General features: G+C 38.7%; 1 protein-coding gene across 1 annotated transcript in view; it reads right to left on the bottom strand.

Annotated features, from left to right (window-relative positions):
• Positions 1-16,057, bottom strand: part of cntn2 (contactin 2) — a 38,768-nt gene that overhangs the window by 8,541 nt on the left and 14,170 nt on the right. Inside the window, exons 2-12 of the mRNA XM_053652996.1 lie at positions 10,533-10,627; positions 8,228-8,369; positions 7,921-8,096; positions 6,944-7,039; positions 6,640-6,852; positions 5,656-5,758; positions 5,316-5,497; positions 2,217-2,353; positions 1,621-1,750; positions 617-767; positions 182-309 (exon numbers count right to left, since the gene is read on the bottom strand). Of these exons, the coding sequence (XP_053508971.1) occupies positions 182-309; positions 617-767; positions 1,621-1,750; positions 2,217-2,353; positions 5,316-5,497; positions 5,656-5,758; positions 6,640-6,852; positions 6,944-7,039; positions 7,921-8,096; positions 8,228-8,369; positions 10,533-10,590 (1,516 nt within the window). The 5' untranslated portion in view covers positions 10,591-10,627. The remainder of the gene's footprint in view (positions 1-181; positions 310-616; positions 768-1,620; positions 1,751-2,216; positions 2,354-5,315; positions 5,498-5,655; positions 5,759-6,639; positions 6,853-6,943; positions 7,040-7,920; positions 8,097-8,227; positions 8,370-10,532; positions 10,628-16,057) is intronic.

Consider the following 16,057-nt stretch of genomic DNA (forward strand, 5'->3'; position numbering starts at 1 on the left):
GTGTGTAAACAGATGTGAATGAGGGCCAATTCCTTTAGGGAAACTGACCCAACCATTTTAAGGTTGCATGTTGGAAAAGTGACTTTTATTTATTTTTGGTGATTACTACAGTTTTAGTAATTTTTTTTTAATGGACCATGTTGAACAGATCAAGGCATGCAGGTCAGTGTAGGGGGTGTACCTCTGACTGATAGATGGCCAGTGCTGTTGGCTTTGCCCAAGTAATTCTCAGCAAAGCAAGTGTACTTTCCTTCATCTGCACGGCTGATGTTATAGATCCACAGAACCCCATCTGGTGTGACTGTAATCCTGCATCCAGTTTCATCATGTTACTCCTCTGTTCTTTCACCTACACAGCTTGGAGCTGAGGCTTCATAACCGATTAACTACTACACTTAAAAAAATAATTTCACCATTTCATTTTATTTTTTTACTGAACTATGAAAGTGTAAAGCCCATTTGGGCCTTTCGTGAAAAACAAAAATGTTGCCAAATATGATGAAATCAAATGTAATTCTAACATTGGAGTCTTCTTGAAGTTATGTCTTGAAATGCTATTTATTAACTTTCTCCTCAAAAGACAGATGGGAGAATGAAGGATATTACGGCATGTTACCTGCTGCTGTTGGTGAGGAGCTCGGTGCCACGGCTCCAGAAGAGCGAGGGTTTAGGAGCAGCGCGTGGTTTACACTCCATCTTCACCTGGCCTCCACGAGCAGCAGGGACCAGCTTTCTCACTGGGTTCAGCCTAAAATCTGGAGCCTGGACTGAGAACCAGGACCGATGAAGAGGAAAGAACAAAAGAGGGGGGAAGGAGAGGTGAGGAAATGAGAGGAGAGGGAGAGGAATCACAAAGTATGAGAAAAGGGAGGAGAAGTTTTCCTAGGAAAATGTAACCACAAATACAACTACAATCAGGGTTGTGGTGTGATTGGATGGGTAAAATAGGATTAGTAATAGATACAGCAAGGGATAAGAAAATACAAGCAGATTAATATTCATCGCATTTGTTAATATTGTGAGATGACATTAAACTGTGTGGGTTTAGAGTGAAGATTTGCAGACTAGGTTTGCGAAGTCCATGGTTTTCCCCTTCAGGAGTTGGATGTTTTGCATATGCAAATAAATGATATTGGTGCCATGCAAGCCTAACAGCAAACTTTTTTTAATGCAAACATTAAATGTAAAAATAAACTGTAATACATGTGTATGTGGGCTGTGGTTACAAGTAAAATGTAGAGAATTACATGGAATGGTGGTTCAGTATAAATAAGGTTAACTATATTAACTTGTAACTATGGTAAAAGCATATGAGTTTAAAATTGTACATATTCTTTATTTGTGACAGGGTAAAGTATGTAATTAGACCTTGACAAAAGAACTACAGAAATCTGCATGAAATCTGCATGAGCTTAATACTGATTCTTTTAAATGAGCAATTTAAGTAATACACAATATTTAGCAATGTCATGATTTTGGAGTTTAATAGAGGACTTGGGATAGAGGTATATGAGGGAATTTGAGGTTTGGAACTAGATTGGTTTTACTGACCAGTGTGCTAGTTTTTAGGTAGTTTTCGTCAGACAGACCTGGCAACCCTGACGCAGAAGTTCTGCTCACCTTGAACTCGGAGTTCTGCATTAAAGTAGATGGTGCCATGTTTGTTCTCAGCCACACACTGGTACATTCCAGAATCCTCCAGTGCCAAGTTGCTGATTTTTAGGTGACCACTGCTCACCTCCACACGATCCTGTACACAGGCAGGAAGTCAAATAATTTTTGTTTTGGCAAACTACTCAATAATTCACAGTAGGACATTCAAACAAATTTATACTATCGTTATTGTAGGGAGATATGTAACTGATCACCCTGCTAGAAGTCTCAGTGTGCACCACACAGTGTCAGCAATAAGAAATGGATCTCTAGTGTCAATCCTCAGTGCTTTCCAGGCATGATAATTCCTTTAGATAAATCATTTTGACTGCATCAGTATCAGTGTAAGCTTTGATAGCCACAGGTGCCAGAGGGTTTTTCTGGTGATAACACATAATATGAGATGTGTTTTGAATCTCAAGCTGAGCTTTATTCTGCTGGTATAAGTAAATCACCACTCCACATGTATAAGTAAAATAATTAAATAGTTCTACTTAAATGTATCTAGGAGTTAAAAGCAAATGTAAATTTAACGTGCAGATATATTTTGCATTGAAACTAACCTGTGTGCTAAGAGGTAGTCCATTGCGAAGCCAGTGTATTAATGGTCTTGGTTTTCCTGCAGCCACACAACTCCAGTGTAGTTCTGAGCTGATTTCCACCTCAGAATCGCTCATCACCTGGAGCCACTCCGGTTGGGCTACACACACAGATTCATATAATTACTGACCTCTACTTTATGAACTCCATTTTCTATATAAAGAGTTACTTTTATATATACCCTGGGGGTGGGGGTGTGTGGTGGAGAGTGGGGAGGGTGGATGAGTGCCGGCATTACAAAGCTGGGGGGCTGCCCACATCGAAGGAGGCCAAAAAAGACTGAGACCTTTGAGTGAACCTGTGCTTTAACTGTGATTGTTTGTGACTGTGTTACTTTAAAATTATTACTCAGCAGGGCCAAGCAATTGGCAAATTCACTAAAGTGGTGTGTTAACTTACCATGCAGAAAGCCTGTGTTATTCCTGACAAGAACACCAAGCATAAGTTTAACTCACAGTACAATGACGATGGTCAACCCATTTGCCTAAGATGCGGGGGTGGGACACTTAGCTCGACAGTGCATGGCACCATGTGGTCAGCATCTACAGAACAGAGTAACGGAGGTCCCTCCATTGCAGCAAGCCAAGCAATGCAAGGTAAGTCCGAAGGCTCAAAAAGCAGACCGTTGACCAAAGAAAGATTTATCAAGCATGCAGTAGGCACATGTCCAGAGGTAAATATTCACATTGGTGGTGAACCTGTTCATTGTTTGTTAGACACTGGGATTTAAGTGAGCAGGCTTACCGAGAGTTTCTTTAGGGAGCACCTCCATGGTAATGACCAGGACATACACTGTACATCCAAGTGGCTCAAGATAACAGCAGCCAATGAGTTATCTTTGCTGTAACTTGGGTATGTCGAATTAGACATCCAAATTATGGGGTAAACCATACCCGAGTGTAGGTTCCTGATAGTCCATGATGGAGATGTAGCAGAGACAGACTAGACTCCCCCTGGCATTATAGGTATGAATATTGCTCAAAGATGCCGATAGCTAGTTCTGTCTGAGTTTGATAACACTTTAGGAGGGAAGCTAGGCTTAGTGTGGAGAGAAGCTTTACACCAAGTACAGGAGGTGGAGCCAGTTGAGAAAATGTCGGTGGCAAGCACAAAATACATGTACCTGCATCTTCTGTAGCCACAATTTATGCCAGAGTACACAATGGGCAGACCAATGGGCAGTGATGCTTAGCTATTGTTAGAGCCAGTAAACATGCCCTCGCTTTGGTAGCTTGATTTCAGTTCCCACCTTAGTGTCACCTCATAGTCGCATGTTTCCTGTTTAGGTGGTAAACTTTTCATCAGAGGATGTTTGGTTGCCCCCTAAGGCCCAGCTGGCTGTACTTAGCCATTTTCAGTGTGCTGAGAATAACCCCTGTGAAGTGAGGTTTCAGTGCATGTCTGCCAAGCAGGAAGAAGTGACTGGTGATCAGGAGTTTAGACCAAAGTCTGACAGTGACACAAGAGAACTGTTAAGTAGACTGCAGATAGGAGGTATGTCATAGCAACAGGCAGAGCTAAGTTTACTCCTATAGGAGTATGCATTTGTTTTTTCAGTAGGCGATGAAGACCTTGGGTACACAGACAGAGTAAAGCATGAGATCTCTTTGGTTGATGATACCCCAGTCTCCCAGCCATACAGATGCATAGTGCCGAACCAGTTTGAAGAAGTCAGGGAGAATATCTCCAAGGTGCTTAAGAAAGGTGTCATACATGAGAGTCCCAGTTCCTAAGCCTCACCAATTGTGTTAGTTCGCAAAATGGATGGGAGTCTTTGTGTGGAAAATCGGCATTTGGCTTTCCCATTACCACGCATAGATGAGAGCCTGGATGCATTAGGTGGCACAGAGATTTTTTTGACAATAGATCTTGCCAGCAGAAATCAAGTTGCTGTACACGAGACAGTTGTATTGAACACCCTACCTTGTCCAAGGCTAAAAGGAAACATACAGAAAAAGATAAGGAGTTTTCATCAACGGCTAGCATAACCATGGCCGACATTAGCTCACTGCTGGATGAACACAGATCGGCCCTTTCGGCTGATTTTAAATCCTCAAACGAGTCTCTTGCTTCTACACTGGATAGCATTCATTCCACCATTACTGACGACGGGCAAACCATTGACTCTCTGGAAGCTAATGCCACTTTAGTTGACCAATGGCTTCAGCATCTTGAGGGCACCTGCTCTGCTTGCAGAAAGACAATGAGCTGCTCAAACTCAAAAATAGTGGATTTGGAGGGATGCAGCAGACTCGAAGACATTCGGATCATTGGCTTACCTGAATCTATTTTTTAGGCCCCTAAACCTTCTAGGCTGGATGAGCCTTTAATTAAAGGTGCATTACTCTCAATGCAGAATGGGAAATGTGCAGGGCCTGATGGCCTTCCTACTTCCTTTTTAAGCTGTTCACCGGTAAACCTCCCCCACTGCTAAATATGTTGCATGAATCCTTACAATCTGGCATACTCCCCCCTACTTTAAAACAGGCCACCATTTCTCTCATCTTAAAGAAGGGCAAGAATCCCCTTCTCTGCAGTCACTATTGCCCTATTTCTTTGTTATGTGCGGATGTTAAAATATTAGCCAAGATGCGGGCAAGGCGCCTAGAGCCTGTCTTCTCGGCCTTCTTGCCTTAACAGTAAGCCGTTAGCCTGGCACCATATTATAACACATGAATGGTACTAATATTAATTAACCAGCTAAACTCCTAGCTTGTTATCATCTTACTAGCATACTACTGAATACCTACTGTGAACTGTATGACAACAATAGTGATACCAATGGGAAAAGACTAGTAGTAATGAGAGTGAGGAAAGAAAGTTGAAGGGGTTAAAAAGAACAAGTGATTTGTCATGCATCTCTATAAAACTATTACCATCTTATTCATAATAAGTAGTTACTCATTAATAAAGCTAATTTTCAACACTTTCTTCAATTGTTTACTTGGGCTTAAAACATACATATATATATATATATATATATATATATATATACTAGCAGCAACATTACATGCAAATAGCACAATTTAGGATCATTTAAATTTGAAGAATTCATGTTCTACCTTGGACCGAGATGCGACCCTGGTGCGTAGCCCGTCCCTCTGAGCTGTAAGCCTCACATTCATACATGCCCTCATCATCAAAGCTTAGGTCAGGAATGGTCAGGATGGGGCTATCTGCACTAGCTCCAACCTTGGAGGGTAAAACACCATCCACTTTCCTCCAGCGCAACTTAGGTGTAGGACTTAGAGAGAGGTAGATAAATAATTAGACAAAATGGCAGATAAAAAGGATGACATTTATAATGCGGTTTAAAATTCGGCTTTAAAGCATAATGTTTACAGCATGTACAGCAATAGTGAATCAGTCAAAGATGTACCATATGTGGGCCAAACTACTTACTTTCCATAGGCAAAGCACTCCAATTGTGTGGTGTGACCTGCCAAGGCGTACGTCTCAGAGGGAAAACGCACACGGATGTTCGGGGCTGACTTCCTGGGGTTAGCTAAAAATTTTAATGAATGAATGAATGGAGGGGAGGAAGCCAGTACATATTACAGTAAAACACTTTTAAAAGCATCTCTCCTCCAAATGTTGGAGCCTAGAGAAAAGAAAATAACAACAAAAATGCTAAAAGAGCTAGATACACAGATCATTAGTGGAATGATCATTAGTGGACAGAAATGAGACTGGTCATAGATGAGCACTGATCTACAGTCAACACCAGAATTACTGGCACCCTGGAGAAAAATAATAAAAACTATTGCAATTATTGTAATTTTCACTTTCAATTTTAACTAAGTTTTCACTCAAATAATTGAGTGAAATTATTGACTTTTTTTAACAAAATGATTTTTTAAGTAGTATTTTATTTTAATCAAAAACTAATGTGTTGAAAATTACTGACAACCCTAAAGAATAATTAAAATACAAAGTTAAAAATTAACGTACAAATTGTCTTTCTTAAAAAATAGATATTTTCCCAGAAATGCCATTGTTTCCTGAACTTCAGACTTCACTTTCAAAATCAAACTTTTTTGGCCATACATAACACCAGCATGTTTGGTGAAAATTATGACTGCACAGAAGGGAAAGCAAGTGCATCTGCTGTAGTGGGTCCAGGGTTATGAAATATTGTTTGTTAGAAATCTGATCATTTTTCTACATGTTTTGCAAAAAAAAAGCAAACAAACAAACAAACAAAAAAAACCTTAAGAAAAATTATGCCACTTTAACATTTGAAGAAATATTGCTTTGAAGAAATTTTTTTGTTTTTCAAGAAAGCAGGTTTGAACTTTAACATGGTTAGAGCATAGTCTGGTTAGAGTACAGTATAATGTGATGCTACAGACACTTGTGCTGGTAAAGCAGAGAAATAGTGCTGACCGTCAGACTGCACTGTGAGCTGAATGGCTTTGCTGAATGTGCTCTTAGTGGTAATGTCCATGTTAATGGTAGTGAGGCAGAAGTAGTTGCCAGTGTCATTGGCTCTGGCGTTAGACAGGTACAAGTTGCCTGTCACCTGGGACACAAACCACCTTCCCCCATCTGGCTGGACAAAGCTAGGGAAGTCATTGAGGATCCAGCGATAGGAGAGAGCTAGGGAGAAAGAAGACACAAAATGCCATTTTCACTTAATTCTCTTCACTTTTGAGAATGGACAAATTCTTGTTTCGTTTCGGCAACTTACCTGGGTAGTGAGCTGGAGGCTGGCAAGCCAGAAAAGTCCCAACTCCCTCATAAACAGTCTGAGGACTCCTGCTCTCTGAGGGGAAATCGTGGAGATCTATAAGAGACAATAAGCCAGTCTGAGCCAACATTAAACTGCCAACTTGTTGGGTCATGAGTTAATGTTGCAGTAAGTAAATTTCATTATTGTTCTTGGATAATCCTGCAGCCCAAAATAATTCTCTCTATATATATTTACTAAAATTGAAATAATAGCAATATGTTTTCAGATGCATTTGGCTTCTATAATGAGGATAATTTTGCTGATTATCATTTTACTTATTTGAAAGTATCAGGGTGATCAGTGTGTTCAAAATGACCAGTCATGCTATATTAAAACAAGCTCTGATTTGCACATTTGCCATAACGGGGATCTCCAAGGAGGTGATTTATTTATATTTCCTTAAATATATTTATGTTGCTAATAAATTACTCATCTGTAACTATATTATTCACTATCAATTATATAATAACTACAGTAAAACAAATAGGAAAAGGTGTGTAGATATGAGATGGAGAAATTCTTGTCTGGACACACAAATGGGTGTGTGGGGTTTGTTGGTTTAAAATAATATATTGTTTTTTTTTTTGTTTTGTTTTTTTAGAAATGTATTGTATTGTATTGGGATTGCATAGAATTGTTTTATATTGGAAAATCAAACTATCAAATCCATTTCTAAATAATGAACAGAACCAGATGATTAAGATTTCACAAGGGCTTTCATAATTTCATAGGCTAATACACTCTTAGGAAAAGGGGTTTTATAGGTTCATTGGATAATTAAGGCTTTTTAGCTTCCAAAAGAGGTCTACTGAAAAGTCTCTTAGATAGGGAAATATTCTGTTGTGGGGTTCTATATAGAGTCATTAGGGTTCCCTCAGAGAGGCAACCAAAGAATCCTTAAGGAGGTCTTTATCAGAGGTCTGATTCAAACTCACAGCCAAATTTAAGGTTAGCTGCTCGGCTAACAATGGTGCCACAGCGGTTAATGGCAAGGCATTGGTATGAGCCAGCATCATGGCCAAGTTGGGGATTATTGATCACCAGGTTCCCTGCCACCAGAGTGTAGTGAGAGTCGTCTCCTATTGCCACATCTGTTCCATTAACACGCCACCTGAGCAGAATCACAAACACGAGCATAAACAAGGTCTTAAAAAAGTACATAGTTTCAATGGTAGATTAATATAATCATATCTGTTATTTGGCATTTTAGCTGTGCTACATAGTAAATGAAAGCTGTGTTACCTGTAGGAGGCTGCAGGACTGGCTCTTGCCTGGCAATTCAGTGTCACTTTGCCCTCAGGCAGCCCCTCTGGGTAAATGAGGCTGGATGGCTGTTCTTCAAACACTGGCCCGCTGTCATGACCCGAAACACACACGTCCCTACCTAATATGAGCATATACACAAAGCAAAAGCAAACTGTTTCATTCGTCTCAGCCTTAATGACTGCTTACAGAGTCACTGTGGATGTTGAAAAAGTAAACTGGTCTCCAATCTAAACATTGTATTAAAGCTACATTGGTCTCGAAAGAGCACTCCAAAGTGTTGCCACCTCAAAGCTCCAGGATTCCTGGGTTTGATCCTGAGCTTAGGATATTTTCTGTGTGGAGATTAAGTGCATGTTCTCCTTGTGTAGATTTTGTCTAGGTTTCTTCCCACCTCCCAACATAAGCCAGTAGGTGGATTGGCTACACATAATTGCTCCTTACACATGTTTAAATACAACTGTTGCTCTTAGGGTTGAATCAGTGTGTGCATGCATGCATGCCACGGATTTCCCCTCGTGCTGAATGCCGGAGCTTTCAGCGCACGTTTACTGTCAACGTACACAAAGTCACAAAGCACTCTGTCGTGTTTCCGGGTTGTCCTTGACTGTGTTTACGTTGACACGTTGAGAACTTTGCTGGAGAATTTAGCAACCTGGCATGAACTGCATGCAGGTAATTTCACTAATGCAAACTCTCGATCTGGCCCTAAGTAATCTCCACAGCTCTGTGACACTATCTTGTCAGATGACATTCACTTACTGCATTACATCGAGTGGATACCAAGGCTGAAACAGAGGGGCTCCCCTCACCCACTAAATCACACAGGGTTGGACAATTTTCCTATTGAGCATATTCAGTTGGGGATACATGTCATCATATCTAACTGTGTGTGTGTGTGTGTGTGTGTGTGTGCGCGCATGTCTGCATGTGTGTGCCTGTGTGTGCGTGTGCACATTTGAATGGGTGTTCATGTGTGTTTTGGCATGCATGCAAAGATGTACACTGCCAGTGAGAAGTCTGGGGCTACCCAGAAAATTTCACATTTACCATGAAAACATTTAGCAGAAAATATGGTCAAGACATTGACAAGGTTAGAAATAATGATTTTTGCTTGAAATAAGAATTTTGTTCTTCAAATTTTGCTTTCGTGAAAAAATCCTCCCTTTGCAGCAAGTATAGCCTTGCAGACCTTTGGCGTTCTAGCTGTCAATTTGTTGAGGTAATCTGAGGAAATTTCACCCCATGCTTCTTGAAGCACCTCCCAAAAGTTGGATTGGCTTGATGGGCACTTTTTATGAACCATAAGGTCAAGCTACTCCCACAACAGCTCAATAACATGTAGCTCTGGTGAGATCTTTGGCCCATCTTAATCTCTTCCTTTTATTGGCCGGTCTCAGATATGGATTTTTTTTTAAGTAGAACAACAATAGTCTTATGAGTTTCAGAAGATAGTTGTTTTTTGATTTTTGATCAATTCAATGTTATTTGAATTTTAATTTTTTTTTTAAAAGTGTGCTTTTCTTTCAAAACCAAGGGAATTGCTAAGTGACCCAAACTTTTGACCATTAGTGTACCTTTGTAAGGCACACTTGGAATCTGGAACAGTGAGAGATGTAGAGGATCTGTGAGTGGGGTGGATGAGAGGATGGTGAGAAGGAAGTAGAAGAGAGGAGGGGAATGTTCCTATTCAGTTTGATCCCTGTGCAGGTCTCTGCTGGGGAATAACACTCTAGCTCAGTGCTGTGTTTACAGCTATAGCTAATAGAATTCCATAAGAAACATGCCCTCACATCCACACACATCGTTGACAGGCTGCTGCAGCCCCACTACATTAACTCAGTGGTTAGACTCCACTAATGGACATTATAGACACAATAGTTGAAATAAGTAAGAGACAATGACTCATCACTGGTATGTATTTACAGTAGCATTACCAAATCCAATTTATGCTAAATATAGCCACAAGCTCATAGAGTTATAATTAGTAAGGCAATGCTTGCATGATTGTTCATTGTTCCCCTACTGTTGGGATGGCAAGTTTACTTGTCATAAAGCCAACACCCCACTGTCACACTTAATGCTTAAATTATGTCAACCCTGACATAAAAACCATCGCTCAAGAAAATCGAATAGTTTCTGCTCACTGACCTAAAATAACAATAAATATTTAATCTGAAGTCTAGCCTTCCTTGGTGCACTACTAAAAGTGCACTCAAAAGAAGGGGGATGGGGCTAGGGGAGTTGAGAAGGGGGCAAAGAGGACAGTGGGAGGTGTACTTACCCACAGTGTAGCTCAAAGCCAGTGAGCAGAGTGCTAGCAGAAACAATAGGCTCCTCATCCTTCCTATGTGACCACACCCAGGTGAGAGATGGATCCTGTATAACATCGACATATAAAAGTGATGCTAAAAAAGTGACTACTAATTACACAATTAAGCTATACAGTGTTAGCATAACATCATTAAGCTATATAGAACATACATATTTATTGAGGGGAGCCCTTGGTTAGTTAAAAAGGCCAAACTGTCTGGATGAAAACAGATAGTGAAAGTCTCATGTGTGTGATGCCTTGTGAGCAAACAGGTCCAGAATTTTTATTTTTTTTGTGGGGGTGGGGATGGCTTTATAGTAATGGTGTGAAACAAAGGAGTTAAATAGTCTCAGCTTTGTAGCTATGAAATATGCAAGTCAAATAAAACAAAAATATTTTAGTACCTGTCATGTGTACATCTATGCACACAACACTCTCTAAGTATATGAAAGACTCTTATATGTCTTTTTCCACAAATATTCTACATATTGATCATTTTGATTTTCTAAATATTTTCCCAGTGGTATTGCTACAAATTTAAGAGATGTCCTGAGTCCACTGCTCAATATTGAACAAAACATGAGAGGATCACATGGATGTACTTGGTTCACTAGATGGGCCAAGTTGCTCTGAGATAGTATTCCCATATCATACTTGTAACCTAATCTACTCATTGTTCATTGTTCTTTCTCCCACACCTGGTGCCTCCTAGTGTCTGACAGCAGGAGCTCATAGATATCTCATATCTATACAGAGTCAATGAAGCTCTGGTAGTAGCTTGATAGTAATGGGAGATTCTCAAAACATAAAAATACAAGTTAATGATGCAAGATGCCACAGAACCAAATTCAAAACCAAAAGCTTTTTTTTCAATCTTTAGCTGAAAACAAGATAATGTTTAGCATTTTTAGATTAACCACCAAGGCCAAGTTGCCTCTTTTTAATAAAAATGTCTTTTTCACTGTTTTTGCATTGCAGTTCTTTGATTCCCTGTCACTGTTGATATGAGTAACTTGAAATTCTCATGTACTGACAGCAGTAAATCTAGTGTGAGTACTGTGAGATTGAGCTGAATTGAAAAAGAAAATGAATAACCCAAAGGTGTTTTTTACAAACTATTTTGTGAATTTTAAGCCAAAACCAGAAACAGTAAAGCTTGCATTTCCGTATTTTGTTATCTTTCTCTTACATACCCAGCTGTCAAAGTAAATGTGAATGTGAATCATTAATGTGCTGTGTTACTATTATATGACAATAGCTCATAACTGAAAGGGCACTTACATTTGGTATTTACATTTACAGTATTTAGCACACAATCCTCTCCAGAGCAACTTAAAGAAGTGTGATTGTCTAATTCGAAAAGCTATCCTAAAAGCAATAATCTAAAGATACCAATGATCTAATGCACTGCCAAATACAATAGGTACTGATATACAAGGAGGTTTTTTTGCTTCTCAGTCTGCATTTGAAGACAGCAATGGGCACCAATACACACAAGAGACTTGATGGCTGGGTAAAGGATAACGATAGCAGCTATTTCTTTCATATTTCACCCCAAACATTTCTTTAGCATAGTAATACTAGAAACAAAAACATAAAATTAAGTTGAAACTTTTTAAAAAGTTTTTACTTCTGTGTTGTAGTCTGTGAGACTTGAAAGTTCTTTCTTAGCCATTAAATTGTCATAGAAACAAAGTAATTGATAGAGTATAATAATAAAACCATGAATGTTGGTTACTGTAGGGATATGTGATCTTCACTGCAGTCTGCTCAGTGTTTCTGGGCAAATCAAAATTAAATCAAAGTTCAAATCACTTTCAAAAATGTGAAAGAACAGAATCACCAAAATAAGTCATAATGGCTATCCCTCCTGCATAACCTTCTCCAAGACATAACATTGTTGTGTCTGACCTGGTCTAAAAAAAACATTATTTTCAGCACAGACTGCTGTGCTGTGGACCCTGTGAGGTCAGATAAGATGGTGTAATCACATCACTCCATATTTCTCTGAGTTATGCTCGTCACAGAAATAGTGCTACAAATACTCCTAGCAGTCATTTACTGAGGCTGATGTGAAAAATGGTAGGGATATAATCACAGAATTACTGAATTACATCTAGACAAGGCTGTTTGCCTCAGTGTGTCAAGTCTCAAGCTAGAGCTTGTTATAGTAATGCCTAGTCAAAGACACTGCAATGTTTTTGCCACCCTCTACTTGGCAGCACGAGAGATTTGAATAAAAGAATGGACTGATGTTTTGCATTGACTGATGTTGATTAGTCTTGATTACATGGACTAGCCTATGTTGGGTTATGTTACAGCCTTTTCTGACAGTAGTAGAGGTTTAGGTTTGTAATAAGAAACACAAGACTTTCATTGCTGTAATTAAAACTATATAGTAATAGTATGGAGTTATTTCCAACTTTCTATTTGACTTTTTTTCATGACTCTCTGCACCACAGCCAGCCCTCTGTCCTTGTCTGTCTCTATAGAAATTCATGCTTCACGACTGACTAAAACAGTGCCTGGGGAGATGAGGCTTTAGTGCTACATATGCTCATGGCTTGCAGTATCCGAAATGAGGTTTAGCAGGTTTCATGTTTGGGACGACTGTTGTCAAGAGAAGACCAGTCATGGAAATATAAAAAACATATACATCTAAGGTATTTTAGATCAAGCAACAAGGCTACAGTTTCAGCTTTGCGACTGATCCTCCACCCAATCTCTGTCAAAAATCTTCAAGATATTAGGAGTGCCATAAGACTAATCAATAAATGAAGCAGGCCATAGAAAACTCCAAGCATCAGGTAGAGTGTACAACCAGTAAGAGCATTTGTCATGGAAGAAAAAGGTTATTTGCAGGATTGGTGAACACCAAACAGCTTTTCGGTAATACAATCTCAACATAATTTGACAGTATTTGCTATACTCTAGTCCCTGTATAAATATGCAACCCCTGTTACAGATAACTCTGAAATCTATGAGTGAGACTTACTGAAGCAGATGTGAGCAGAATTATAATAATGATCTAGGCAGGTAAAGGACATCCCTACTTTTTTTCTTTTACAAGATTAATATAGAATATTTTGACTTTTTGCAAAATACATCTGAGATGAAAATTGCAAAACATTAGGATATTTAATCACATATTGCATCATGTAGCCTGCAGATTCTTTGTATATTTATTCAGTCACAATGTGATTTTGCTTATAATAAGAGGCATCCTTACAAAAAACTACTCATGTCTCCAGGTTTTATAAACTCCCATAATCATCTGTTTTTGGTTAAGCTATGACAATGTAGATATTGCTTTATGAGTATTCATACAATGGTCCACTGTGTGCTGTAATGGGAGGGGCTCTGTGTGTTTGTGCATAGCTATGAGTTATCTCTGCTCGCTATTGAAACAAAGGTTTGAAATTTTCCATTTGCCATTTTCATGCATTAAACAATTATACCATAAATCACATCTACAGACTTCTGTTTTCATTACAGCTTAATTTGTTAGGCTAAATTTGGCATTATATCTTTATTAGCACAACGCATCCCTGGCATTTAAAGACTTGACTGTGATGAATATTGTAGATCCAGATTATAATTATTCTGATATTCCTGTGTAACCTGAATATAACTAATACTGTCTAGTAAACAAACATATATGTACACAATGACTCTTACTGACACTTTCAGAAGAGCTTGTCCACTAATCTCTGTACCAGACTTAACCCCAAAGGAGGACTCAGATAACCACCATTTTGCTCCATATTCCTGCAGCAAGCCATGTCTCATCCTAATGGACTGTTTGACCTGTTAAAGATTGTGACCATTGCTCAGGAGGTCATGGGTAATGTAACATATTTGCATTCATTCACCCCAGCAGATTATTTTTTCAATGTCTCCATAGGCAAAAGGGGATCTACTAGGCCAGGACATGAAGACAGACTAACTTGATACACAGACAAATTAATAGACAACATTTAATACAACTAGGGCTGTAACTACCGATTGTTTTCATAATCGATTAGTTGGCCAATTATTTTTCAGATTAATTAGATTGGGGGGGGGGGGGTGTCAAATTTTCAGTAACATTTTTCCGTATATTTAAAATAAAATCCACAAACAAAAGTGTTACAAATATAAACTTCAGACTAAAACTTTACACAACTGTTTGTCCAATTATATAAGACTGAAAAGAACCCAGTAAACACACCAGAATATATTATTCATTTAGGACTGTAGTTTCATTCAGTGCTTTTTTGCATCCATAAAAAGTAATACATAAATACTTATATATAATATAAACTATTATATATATATATATAAACACGACAGAAGTTACACGGCAAGCGAGCAAATACACCATATAATGACAATAAACTTAAATTAAACTAAACCTCTTAAGCAACTTGCACCAGTTTCCCCAACCCCTTGCACACAGTGGAGCATTTTGGATATAAACATAAGTTTGTGCTCGTGCATCACTGTCGTGCTTCAGTGCTACACAAACTCCGCTTTATAAAGTTTGATCTTCTTTGAGACGATATTACCTTTATAAAATTCATACACTAGACCAGTGGTTCTCAACCTTTTGTGAGCTCTGGACCCCTAGCATATTTCGAACAATCCACAAGGACCCCCTCACTCCACAACAATTATAGGCTATATATTTAACAGTTATTTCTATATATGTTGCTTTATTTTATTAATATTTAATATTAATAATATTAACATTGGACCTCCATCCATCCATCTTCCGTCCATCCATCTTCTATACTGCTTATCTTTTTCAGGGTCACGGGGAACCTGGAGCCTATCCCAGGGAGCATCAGGCACAAGGCGGGGTACACCCTGGACATGGTGCCAATCCATCGCAGGGCATTAACATAAGATTGGACATTCAACATTTAATCAAAACATTTCAAGATTTAATTTTTTTAATTTTATTGTTGGTGTGACATTTAATTTGAATTATCTTTTGTTTATTTTATCCATCAATGCGACACTTGAACTTGTCTACTACTCACAGGTTTATTGCAAATTATCATTTCCTTTGTAAATAAATTTAAAATAACTCCATCAATGAACAATCGTCAGCTCAACTAGCGTGATATTTGTGAATGCACACGAATAACCAAATTGATTAATTTTAAAACATCTCATTTGAGTACGTTTTGATACATTATTTAAACATTCAATCCTTCCCACTTACCCCCTTCAATTACACCACTGACCACTAGGGTTCCGCGGACCCCCCTCACTCCCAAGTCTCTCCCCCCCACCCCCGAAGAAGAGAAGTAGCGTAATGAGTAAATGTGCCAAGCACAGACCAACTAATTGATGAGATTCGTTGACAACAATTTTCCTAATAGATTACTATCAATTTTATCAATTAGTAGTTGTAGCTCTACATACAACTAAATTATATTACCTTTTATATAAAACAACAAGGAGTATCTAGGAAGAATGAGTTGTTATGGAGCTGTTATTAAGCTATA

This window comes from Ictalurus furcatus, chromosome 21, assembly GCF_023375685.1.
Source record: "Ictalurus furcatus strain D&B chromosome 21, Billie_1.0, whole genome shotgun sequence".
In the NCBI taxonomy this organism is placed as follows: domain Eukaryota; kingdom Metazoa; phylum Chordata; class Actinopteri; order Siluriformes; family Ictaluridae; genus Ictalurus; species Ictalurus furcatus.